Source organism: Schistocerca gregaria, chromosome 2, assembly GCF_023897955.1.
Source record: "Schistocerca gregaria isolate iqSchGreg1 chromosome 2, iqSchGreg1.2, whole genome shotgun sequence".
NCBI lineage: Eukaryota > Metazoa > Arthropoda > Insecta > Orthoptera > Acrididae > Schistocerca > Schistocerca gregaria.
In genome coordinates, this window is record NC_064921.1 from 760,395,457 (window position 1) to 760,408,303 (window position 12,847).

A 12,847-nucleotide genomic window follows, 5' to 3' on the forward strand; every position below is an offset into this window, starting at 1 on the left:
ACTACGGATAAACACACTAGGAATCATGGCTCTTTTACCAGAAGAGAACTTTTGAAGTTGTCATTCTCCTCCATCAGCACATTTGCGCAAATATTAGATGATGGCTCTTGTAAGCCTGTTCACTTGGACTGGTGTACTTGTACTGATCCACATGTGTAATCGTATAGTGACTCATAACATAGTGTTTGTTGTCTTCAGTCTCCTATACAACCATTCCTACCATCTTTGATTGTGTCTTACATCTCTTCATGCATGTTTCCATTTAGTGAATTATATTCCAAGCTGATTTTGTACTTTCTTGAGTTACTCATCCACCTTATTCCTTGAGGGTAAACCTACATTAGTTGTGTTCTCAACTGCTTCCTTATGCCTTTCTTGATACGTAGGAAAACTTGTTGTTCTTTACCCACTGCTTAGTTATCTATCTGTTTGGCAAATTGTTCTAGTTTCATTAGCAATTGTTGTTCCATAACCACTTCACTTCCTGAAGCCAGTTCCTCCACCATTGTGGATATCTGCTGTACATTTTTTCGGTCTCCTGCTGTTTGCTTTGACACCGAAGGTAGTTAGATTGAAATTCATTTGTGAAGGACACACATTGTTGTGGCTGGCTGATCTGTGTTGTTGTGGTTTACATAAATTCACTCTCTCCAACAGACATATGTGGAACAGTACAAACACCAGTATTAATACACATGCAGTACAATACAACAATCACAGTAATGTAGTGATATGCTAGTAACAATTACAATTCCATAATCTGCTATTTACTAGTCCTGTCGTGTATTGCCCCCATCTTTGGGGTACATCAGACCAATCACTTCGTAGATGCTTGTGCCCTCTTTTTCTCCCAATAGTTCTTCATTCTATCTGATCTCTTCTTTCTTTCCTCCTCCTCTGATATCTGAATCGGTTTCCTGGTGTTGATCTTAACTTGGAACCTCTTAGTTTTGTCTTTGGTCATGGTCTTGGCTGTACCATTCTTTCACCTGACTTCAGTAATATGGAGTTCTCTCAAATCCTTTTCCATTTCCTTAAACCAATTGGGCTTGGTCCTCTCTCTCTCTCTCTCTCTCTCTCTCTCTCTCTCTCTCTCTCTCTCTCTTTAAAAATAAGTCAGATTTGTGTAGTTAATCTGTCAGAATTCATTTGGAGTGTGTGTATGTGTGTGTGTCTCCATAGAAACCAATCCTTCTTTTTCCTAATGGTTTCCGAGAGTCTCTCTGACTTTGCATAGAGGGCTTTGCCTCTATAGAAACCTTGTTTGTTATTTTGGAATTTGGGACCCATGATCTTCCTCAAAATTTTCCTCACCTTGATTTCCAATTTCTCCATTTGCTCTTTCCTTCCCATGAGTAGTGTTTCTGCTGCATAGAGTGCTTCCAGTTTAATTACTGCGTTAAAATGCCTTATTTTGGTGTTCCTAGACATGGCTTTCTTATTGTATGTGTTTTTGGTTTTCTGGAAAGCTAGTTCCATTTCGCTCCTTCTTGCTTCCATTGCTTTCCCTTCAAGGTTGTTCCATTCAATCCATTCCCCTAGGTACTTGAAACTCCTAACCACCTCTATTTTTTGAGCTCCTACTTTAATTCTTTTAGAAGTATCTAGTATATTTATCATAATCTTCATTTTTTCATAAATCTTAAGTCCTATCTTCCCTGCTTGCTCTTGTAACTCGCCGATTTGTTCTTTAGCTTCCTCTCATGTTTCCGCAAGTAACGCCATGTCATAAGCAAATGCTGAACAATTAATCGTGGTTCCTTTGTTTTTTGTTCGAAGTCTTATTCCCCCTCTTGTTCTTGCATTCCATTCTCTCACAACCTTTTTGAGTGCACAGTTAAACAGCAGCGGTAAGAGACCATCTCAAAAGGTTCCGATAGTTCACCCATGAACCTGACTTTAGAGGACGTATTCGTGAGCGTCTCCTTGATGATGTTTCGAGTTTTCCATTCCAAGCTAAACTGCTCCAAAATATTTGACGACGACTCTCTGTCATATAACATTGCCTTTAGTTTTAATCCAGATGTGGGCAGGGGATTAGATAAATAAGTAACTGTTGTTACTTAAGTTACTATTCCTACAACTGAAGGAAATAATCTACTGAAGTAACTAATTTTGAAGTTAATTAAATTGCAAGCTCCTTGAAATGAAATTATTTTTTGGCAGGGAAGGTTCTTAATAAAGTCTAATTGAGTTAAATTCACTCGATGTTATCTATATAAATGAAATACACATTCCCTTCACTGTTTTGAATACTCTTGATTAGACTACTTCCTGTATGTCATTGAAAGTTTGGTAGTCGCTGTTGAGAATTGTAGGACATTAATCAATGATGCTCAACGAGCTCGTTGTGTAGTAGCAACTGCAGATGTCTACTGGTCCCCTGTAAATTGCTTTTAGTATTTAGGACTTTTTATAGAAGCTTCAGAAACTGATCTAGTGTAAGTTATCATTTGGTTCAATAATGTGTTGCTGGACAGCAGATTACTTCAATTATCAGTAAAAATGCCTCCTGATGTATCCTAAGACCATGATGGAGATTCATCAGCAAACATCATGAACCAATTGTCAGAAGGTCCTACAGAAGCCTTGCATGTACATTCACTCTTGGAAATGCACCATTTATAAAATGAAACTTGTTTAAATACGTTTTCAACACCATATCATATTATCCTGTAGGAAAATTACAGTATCTCATCTTCCACACCTTTAACAAATTCTTATAATTTTGTGTTTGTAGAGATCGACAGCCTCCAGATGTTTAATATACGTAAACCTGGTCCGTAGTTGACTGTAAAGTGATTTTTATTTAATCATGCGATTAGTTAATTTTGCCTACTATTGACCATGTTTACATTTATTTAACAAATTCGTCACAGTAGCAAAGTAAGATAAAATTACCTTTAATGATGGACAACAATAAGTTACAATTATCTTCAGGATTTGTACACATCAGTTCTAATTGCATACTGTAACAGTGTGTGTCATTTATCTTTGCTTTTTGCTTTAGTTCTAGCTCTCCAGGGAGAATGTACAATTCAAAGAGTAAAAGCATCTCTCTTGCAGGTGAAATGCAATACATAGCTGTATTTCAGAATTTATAATCAAATCAATAGACAGACAGCTGATCCTAAACAGATGTTAATTAAAACATCATCTCAGTAGCCAGGATATTACACATTTGTCTTGGTAACATATTTAGTGATTAATTTTGTGAGATCACAGATTAATGTCACTGTGAGACAAAGCATTGCAAATGTGAAATGCTGATATGTTCACAAAAGGTGTAACCACAAGAATGTTGAATGCCAGCATGCAAACGTTCATGCATTGTGTTGTACAGGTGTCAGTTATCAGTGTGTGGGATGGAGTTCCATGCCTGTTGCACTTGATCAGTCAAACAGGGATGGATAGTACTGTTCGTGGATGATGCTAGTCGGATGATGTCCCATATGTGCTCAATTAGAGACAGATTTGGTAACTGAGCAGACCAAGGCAACAGTAGTATGTGGGCAAGCATTAATCTGTTGAGAAACACCCCCTGGAATACTGTTCATGAATGGCAGCACAGCAGGTCGAGTCACCATATCGACATACAGATTTGTAGTCAGGCTGAATGGAATAACCATGAGAGTGATCCTGCTGTCATACAAAACTGCACCCCAGACCATTACTCCAGGTGTAGGCCCGGTGTGTTTGTGTAAAAACAGGTTGGTTGTGGGGCCTCAAGTGCCTTCAACCTAACCAACACACTGCTGTCACTGGCTCGCAGGCAAGACCAGCTTTCATCAGAAAACCCAACAGACCTCAACTGTGCCCTCCAGTGAGCTTTTGCTTGACATGTCCGAGGTCACAAATGGTGGCAGTTTGGGGTCAGTGAAATGCATGCTGCAGGGTATCTGGCTCAGAGTTGTTCTTAAGTAACTGATTTGTAACAATTTATTGAGTCACTGTGGTGGCATCTGCTGCTGCAGATTCAGTACAATGTGTCAGAGCCATACACTGGACACAATGGTCTTCCCCCAGTGGCAGTGCCACATGCCTGTCTGGACCCCAGTCTTCTTGCGACTGTACGTTCTCGTGACTGCTGCTAGCAGTCATGTGCAGTGGCCACATTCCTGCAAAGTCTTCATGCAATATTGCGGAAGGAACATCGAGCTTCTCACAGCCCGATAACGCAATCTTGCTCAAACTCAGTGAGGCATTGATAATGGCGTCTTTGTCAGATTAAAGACATTCTTGACTAGTATCAACTCACCAATTTCAAAGATAGCTAATGATCACATCCGTTACTTCACATATTTAAAGAAACGTGATTTGCATCCTCATAGTAGTGCTGCTGTCGCCACTCTTATGCAACTGGGATGAAATTGGAATAGATATTATCTTTCAGATATAGAAACATGCCTAAAAACTTTGGTTTATGTCTTACAACTCCTTGGTGTTGCAATTTTTCTTTTTTCCGGCAATGTATTCTTCTATTTATGGACTTATCTAGAGGAATCCTTCCTATCCATCCAACATCTTAAACACCATGTCTAGTTCAGATTCAGTGATGATATACTGGTTATCAGCATCCATGACAGCGACATCACCTGCCATGTTCAGAATCTATTCTCAAATCAACTTCACTCAGTCCTCATCAGCTCAGTGGGCTATCTTCCATTATGTTTGTCTACATTTTTCTGGTGGCCCATGAAAAACATGCTATTTGCCATTTTTTCACTTGGTTTTGTTAAAATGAAGTTTATATATTTGTGCTGTATTTGGACCTTTAGCCAGTTTACCCATTCACTTTTGAGGTAATTATAGAATCTGCACTTTGTCTTGTAAAACATTTTTCAAAAGTGGAAGTTACCTAGTGATTCTTAAATATCTGATCATGTTTTGGGATATTATGTGTTTCCTTAGTGTGTCTTGAACAGTTAAATTATCACACAGTATAAATACTGAACTTAGATTCTTGTTAACTTTTGCAACTGTTATGTTTGCAGAGAACAGTAAGTTTTCTTTAGAACATGTTACAGTTTGGTGTATCATTTGCATTAGCTTTTTCATGTTACCAGCATTGGTATGTCAATTTTACCAAATGTACATAGATGGTTAACTGGTAACATATGCCCATGGTTTACATTAGGAAAATATTTTGCAGAGAAAACATTGGCCTCAGCATGTAGGAGCATGCCGACATATCAGTGGAAACACAGCACAAGAAGAACCTTCAGCTACTGGCAGTGTTACGCAGCAGACTCAAGTTTTTGGAAAGCAAGTCATTTCTCTACAGCCACAGGTATTATATGATATCTATTAACAGTATATCTGAAAATAAAGTAAAGCATTGTTCCTGTCTGTTGATAAATGGTGCAAATTTTTGCTAAAGAAAGTTGTGCAACAGTAATCAGTTTCTGTTATTTGATTTCCTTCCAGTTCCATGACAGTTAAAAATGTAATGAAATATGTGTCATTGCAACTTCTTGTCAGAGAACCAGAAACAATTTCATCATAAAATTGGGCAAACCATTAAAATGGAAGTATTTCGGTCTCACATCGCTGCATGGTAGAGTTCAAATTGAAACCAATACATATGAACATAAACTCAAACTCTCTCTCTCTCTCTCTCTCTCTCTCTCTCTCTCTCTCTCTCTCTCTCTCTCTCTCCCTCCCCCCCCCCATCCCTCCCCTCCCCTCCCTCCCCTCCCTCCCCTCCCTCCCTCCCTCCCTCCCTCCCTCCCTCCCTCCCTTAGCTACTGCAGTACTGAGACTACTACTACTACTGTCACGTATCAACCAGAACTTGGATTGTAAATCACATATTATACATCTTCTCAAGCACTTGGGTTCAGCATTATCTCATCTATGGGTAACTGCTGATTTCATGTTGAAACCATTAATTAGCTTACTTTGCATACTTCCATTCATTAATGTTATATGGAATAATTTTCTGGTACAGTTTCACAGACACACACAAAGTATTGATCACACAGAAACTTGCTGAAAGGATAATGAATATGTTCATTCTCAAACATCATGGAGATAGCTGTCAGAAAGTTAAGCCTACTAACACCAACATCACAATGCCATCACTGTGTTACAATGGAGGTTGTGAAAAATCAGACTTTAAAATTATAAATGTAACATTAGGAACAAGCACAGCATCCACTGACTACAACATAACCCTACTATAGCACAGAAAGTAGTGAAGTACAAAGCCATAAAAATATTTGACCATCTCCCTTTTGAATGAATGGTGCTCTCAGATAGTGAAAGTTTTAAAAACAAATTAAAATAATTTCCACCTGACAATTACTCCTAGTCCACAGACAAATCGCTGAATATATATATTTGGGATACACTTCCCAAATTTTATTGTAGAGTTAAAACATTTTAAAAATCCAGGTACATAAATGACAAGCATATAATCTTGTTTCCACAGTATAGTATCTTGCGTGTGAATCTACCATGATAGTGAGTCGTCGTACACTTGATCCACTGGATATACAAAGATAACAATGAAAGCAATCAATTATTGATAAAATTATGCAATTGGATAGATAAAAAATCTACTCACCAAATGGTGGTAGAACACACACATAAAAGACTGAACACACACATAAAAGACTGTTGTGATTGGCAAGCTTTCAGAGCCAGTGGCTCCTCCTTCAGGAAGAACGGCGAAGGAAAACGACTGGAGAGGTCTAGGAAAAGGGGTAGATTTTGGGAAAGTCACCCAGAACTGCTGGTCAGAGGAGACTTAATATACGGGTATGTCCCATACGGTAAGTCTCCCCTGACCCACAGTTCTGGGTGACTTTCCCAAAATCTACCCCTTTTCCTAGACCTCTCCAGTGCTTTTTCTTCACCGTTATTCCTTCCCCTTCATCCCTTCTGCTTGAAGAAGGAGCCACTAGCTACAAACGCTTGCCAGTCACAACAGTCTTTTATGTGTGTGTTCTGCCGCTGCTTGGTAAGTAGATTTTTTATGTACCAATTACATAAACTAAACTAAGAAGAATTTATCATGGTATAGACAATAGTCCTTACTGTTTTGCTGCGTATTTGAAGCAATGAAATGGCAGTTAACAGTTGGAAGAAGAAGAGGAGGAGGAGGAGGGAGAGGGAGGGCAGGCGGGCAGGGGGGGGGGGGGGGGGGGGAGAGATGGAAGTTGAAAGAGGATAACCAGTATCAGATTTTGGGTGTGAATTCACTGTTACTGTACTGTGGGATTAGGGTTATTTCCACTTATTTTAAATGGATACATGGATTCCTCTGTCATAAATAATTATTTGCTCTGAGGCCCATAAAGTAGAACAGCTATGTGTCTGAAGACATGACAGTGAAGCATGACATAAATTCAGTGCCTTAATACATTATGCTCTGAGATGCTTCAGAATTGGTAGACAGTTGGTCATACTTAAGTACAGTAACCAAAAACCCCATATTTATTTTAAAACTAGAAATACAATTCTTAAGATATAATGCTGATAAATAAATACATGATGATAATGTATAAAACTAACATATTTCTTGTAACAGACTTTATTTTACCCAGTTAGCAATTGGTTGGGCTCCTTTTGCTCTTTCTAGACCAGTCACTGCACCAGCAGAGAGAATCACACTAACGTGCTGTAAATAACTTGACCTTTCATTGTAGCTCATTTCAGTGAATACGTTGTAATGAAATAATGATGATTAGTTGTGCACAATTTATATTTTCATTTAATTTATTCTGAAGCATTGATTGCAGCCTTAAGTGTATTTACTTACAAATAACTTAATAAATCACAGTTGCGGCTGGAAATAAATTTACATTGAACTGAAATTCTATTGCAGTTGCACCTTTAGTTAATTTGGAACAGATCACCATACCAGAAGTAAGAGTCACTGAGCAGCAAATGAGTACATATAAAAGAATGAGAAATTGCTCTGCCTTTGCACCAAGCCATACGCTGCACTACTGGTAAAACACAGAAAACACACACACACACACACACACACACACACACACACACAGAGAGAGAGAGAGAGAGAGAGAGAGAGAGAGAGAGAGAGAGAGAGAGAGAGAGAGAGAGAGAGAGAGAGAGAGAGTGGGGGGGGGGGGGGGAAGGAGGAAGGAGGAAGGGGGGCTTATATATCTTCTTTATCCTGCCTGTTTGCTGCTCATCTCTCTTGTAATTGGTGGGTAATGATATATTCTCATATATGGGATTTCATTTTATCATGGATTTTCCATTCTTCTCCCCTCTCTCTCTCTCTCTCTCTCTCTCTCTCTCTCTCTCTCTCTGTCTCTGAGTATGTTGACCACCTTTGATTTCCATTGACTGCATCATATATTTTTTCTGTAGTGGATAGATCTGAAACAACTTCATTCAGCCCCTTGAGGACATTTGAACAAATATGCAGTAAAATAGCTATGTAAAATGACCAAGTATCATAAAATTGAAAGGTTTACACAATGCTGATGGAGTACTTTGAAGGATACCCTTGAGATATTGTTAGTGCGGATTTGGGTAACCTTCGGATTACTATAGAATTGAAGAGACTTAAAAAAAAAGTATTATGGGAGTTAATTCTGTGCCTGTCTTCTTAAGTCTTCTTTCAGTAAATGGAAACAGAAATTATAGCCAGTCTTCTGATTTCTACTGCATGCTTTGAATTTCATTAGATCTGGAAATTTATTTCATAGAACAGAAATACACCCCTGCAAACCCGAATTGCCGGGGTCATGTTTCAATCCCCTGTGGTTGATATGCGAGTCACTGTTTTTGTATTGAAAGTAGATAGCATTACATATTTAGTAAAGGGGATTTACAGCAGATATATTCTGTATTTGGAAACAGAACATGCATGTTGAGCAGAAGGTTTTATACTATAATAGATGAGTTTATATGATACAATTTGAATAATATGTTTGGTTAGATGCAAGTTATAATTAAGGAGAAATAATATTCCTATACGTACCCCAGTAGAGGAATTTCATTCCATAATAATTTTGGAGTGTCACATTAGTCACTTTCCAAATTGTAAGATGTAGCTCACTTACTTTTGTGAATGTGCTTTAGACCTCTTCTTTCTCTTTTATTTATTTGTTGACACTGTACAGTAGTGTTATAAAGCATGTTAATCTTATGGCAGATTTATTTCTTTTAGTAGGCTTTTCTTTATTTTTTTGTTTTTGTTTTCCTTCCTTTACAAATTCAGCCCTTGGAATCAGTACCATATAAAAATAACCGGAGGCCGCCAGGAAAGAAACTGCAAAATGAGGTATTAGAGTCCTCATTCAATGAATGCTCATCTAAGAGGGGCACCTCTAAATCAGGAAAAACATTAACATTTAAGGGCCGCAAGCAACGATGTGGTCAGTGCAAAGGATGCAAGAATGAAAAATGTGGCAAATGCCCTCCATGTCTAAATCTCAGGACACATCAAGTATGCAGACAAAGGCGCTGTTTGAACCTTCAGCCATATAAAAGTAAAGTGGTTATGGATATAGACGGACTGGAAGAAAATTCTGATCAGGTTGGTTCTGCCACAGAGAGTTCCATCGAGGACAGTAATGCACTTTTTACGGGCTACTATTGAAGTACTTTGATCTTGATTGTGCACAGAATTACTTATATCAGATTTTAAATTTCCCCTCTTTGTTGTTGCCACTTTTTATAATTATTGTTAAAAGTGTTCTCAAGTGTCTGCTTCTTCACACCATCATTAACAACAAATTTTGTGACCTCAGTAACTCGAAAATCAGCTGATAATAAATTAAATGTAGTATTGTGGAACAAGTGAAAAATAAACGGCACATAAAGGATCTATTGTAAGGCAGAAGAAAACCAGTGTTCTAAATTTGTTGTTTTGTAATACACATATATGAATGAACCAAAGGAAAAATTCATGAAGTTTTATAGTCTCATTATGAATAGAAGTTAAAGCCGAATTGAAATGGATAATAGTAAAAAAAGAGAGAGGAAGAGAGCATGAACACTGCATTTTTTTGTAATGGTGTGCAAGACTATAGTGCTAAGAAAATGTGAATAAGGCATGATTTGAATGGTAGGTGTTTGATATGAGAAGAAAAATAACTAGCAGCAGAAGAATTTTGAATGGAATATGGCATTAACATCACAAGAATTTAATAGCTGATCAACAGGGTACAAGTTCATGAAGAAAATGAAAAAAATGAAGATTTCAATAACTAAAAGGAATGTAGCTACATAGACATCGTATGAGAATTCATACTGATATGATACATCTATAACATGAATAGCAGTTGCAAAGACTGGAAAAATGCTGTAATATGAGAAGAATTAGTAGAGTGTATTTTATTTGTATGTGTATACTGAAGGACTCCAAAGTGCTAACAGAAAGAAGGAAGGTAAACAAGAATTTTCAAAAATATTAATGGGGAAAAGTAGTTAGTATATGGCTTCTGATACAGGTGCTTCTTGAAAGTAACAGTCATTTGTTATTAGCTACTAAACACACACAGAATGAGTGGTGCTGTGTTATGCAGAGCTCAAGACAAGTTACATTGTCTTCCTTTATTGCTCTGTACCTCCTCTAAATTATAAATTATTTGATGTTTTTCCAAAATATCCAGTACTATCAGAAATTTATTACCTAATCAGCAGCCAGAATTAATTGTTTCAAAACTTTTTCTTGTTGCTGTAAAATTAAGGAAGTATCAACACTGGCTATTTAAAACCACCATTACTAAAAATGATGTTACACATAGACCAAGAAATTTTTTTCTGAAACAGGAACAACTAAATGGCTTGTTTGTTTTAAAACAAAAGTAAAGTCTGATAATGTTCTGAAGATTTTTGTATGTTATATACTGTTAGATGAAATACACTTGCACAATAGAAATAGGAATAAATACAAACATGCATGAATGTAGTAAAACTACTGTCATTTGGAACCAACACTATGTTTTAGATCCATAAAGGAAAAATGATACTCCAAGGCAAGTGTTTGTTGAATTTGATTTTAGCAGAATATAACTGTTGACAAGTGTAGTGTACAGTACTGAGTATATAAAATGACTCAAACTACTAAAAAGTTAAGTTAAACTCAGAACATCTTGCATAACATTTACTGCAATAAATTGTGGAGACTGTTTTGCATCAACTGGCGGCACAGAGGTAACCTGTAGCCTGAAAGAATGAACAAAAATAAACGAAAGCAGATAACTATCCCTTAATACAAAAATAAATAATGATTGTTGAGAGTTAAATCTGCATAAAGTAGAGAGAATAAAGAGTTCTCTTTGCATGTTTTGAGACTTGTATTTTATAGGTAATACATATGCAAAACAGTCTTGATTTATTAGTTTATTTTTAATTTGAAAGATCTAAGAATGCAGGTGATATGAGTGGGAATATAGATAATTGATAATTTTATAAAAGGAAGTGAACAAACATTTAATGAAAAAACAGACTGATGCAGGAATATCCCACAACAAGAATTAGTATTGAATTTTCTTATCAAGTGTGTATATTGCAACACACAAACTATAGAGAATATTTTCTGATCAGGTAATAAACAAGAAATATGGCTGATTTGGAAACTGGCATGGAGAAGGATCACAGAGCACTTGAAGAAACTTTGTCTAACTACAACTGATTCAGTGGTGGATACGAGGAAAAAAAACATTTTTGGAATTTATTAAAATGTGTATTTACCTTGTAAAATATGCACAGAATGTTACCATTTGTGTATATTGCAACAGGACACTCTACAGAGAGAAATTCTGATCAGATGTTAAACAAGAAAGATTACTGATCAGGAAACTGGCATGGAGAATGATTCCAAAGCACTTGAGATAACAGCGTCAAATTACCATTGATTTGAGTGTAGGACTTATAAAAAATAAACATTTCCAGAATTTATTAAAATATGTGTTTTTATTTCTTAGCAGTATGTCCGGAATGTAACAATATATTTTAGTGAATACGAGAATTAATTTTAACAGAAGGTCACATTTATTATATGGTATGAGCCCTTGATTATTTTGGCTTTACAGCATTGTCATTAACAAAAGCATAAATATATATGATACCTACTGTTAACAAATGTCATTTAAAAATAATCAATATTAGTGTTCCAGTAGTTTTTCATTCTACTGCTGTAAGCAGTAAGCAAATTACTTTATTGTAAAAAGCAAAGAAAAGAAAAGTTTGCTGTCACTTTTCTCTGTCTGCCCATACTTATTTTTTGTATTTATTGTACTTTGTGTTTTGCTGTCTAGAAGATGGTGATTACTTACATAGCATTGAATTTAGTAGATCTATTGTGTTGTTTAAAGTCTCAACAGACATTCCTAGGCTGAAATCATCAAAACAAGTAATAAAACTCTTTCTGTTTTGGGAAATTGTTAAAATTCCTTTTTTTGTCCTTTCTCATTGTAAGAGTTATGATTATCAGTTTGTTAATATGGTTCAAGCTAAGTCAATGCTTTTTGAGCCATTACATATCAGATATTTGGAAGTAGATGTCTACCGGTCCATGTTATTAAGTATATTGTTACTCCTCCCAAATGGGGAAAAGATGAATTCCAGCCAGCTTATCCATTTTCATACACATGTGAATCCAAAAAGACATTTGTGCACAGTGCAGTTTTATTGTAAACTATAAAATAATTCAAACTGACTGTAAATATTGTTATGTGGAGTACTGGAGATATGTGATACAAGACAAGTTGTAAATATGTAAATAAAATAGATGTAAATTTATTTAAATGAAATGAATAATTAAAGAAAATGTTTTTTATTCATTTGTATGAGCAGACATATTTTTGCTTTATGTTTTTTTTTTTTTCTAACTGTGTAAGATCAAACCAAGTATGAAGTG

General features: G+C 36.3%; 1 protein-coding gene across 9 annotated transcripts in view; it reads left to right on the plus strand.

Annotated features, from left to right (window-relative positions):
* LOC126334965 (uncharacterized) overlaps positions 1–12,847 on the plus strand; it is a 289,683-nt gene that overhangs the window by 239,460 nt on the left and 37,376 nt on the right. For 7 of the 9 annotated variants that reach the window (XM_049997738.1, XM_049997741.1, XM_049997739.1 and 4 more), the window contains 2 exons: positions 5,153–5,290; positions 9,200–9,517. In XM_049997738.1, coding sequence (XP_049853695.1) covers positions 5,153–5,290; positions 9,200–9,517 — 456 coding nt within the window. Of the gene's footprint in view, positions 1–5,152; positions 5,291–9,199; positions 9,518–11,532; positions 12,783–12,847 lie in introns of those variants that run through there. The other 2 variants (XM_049997746.1, XM_049997745.1) reach the window with 2 other exon arrangements.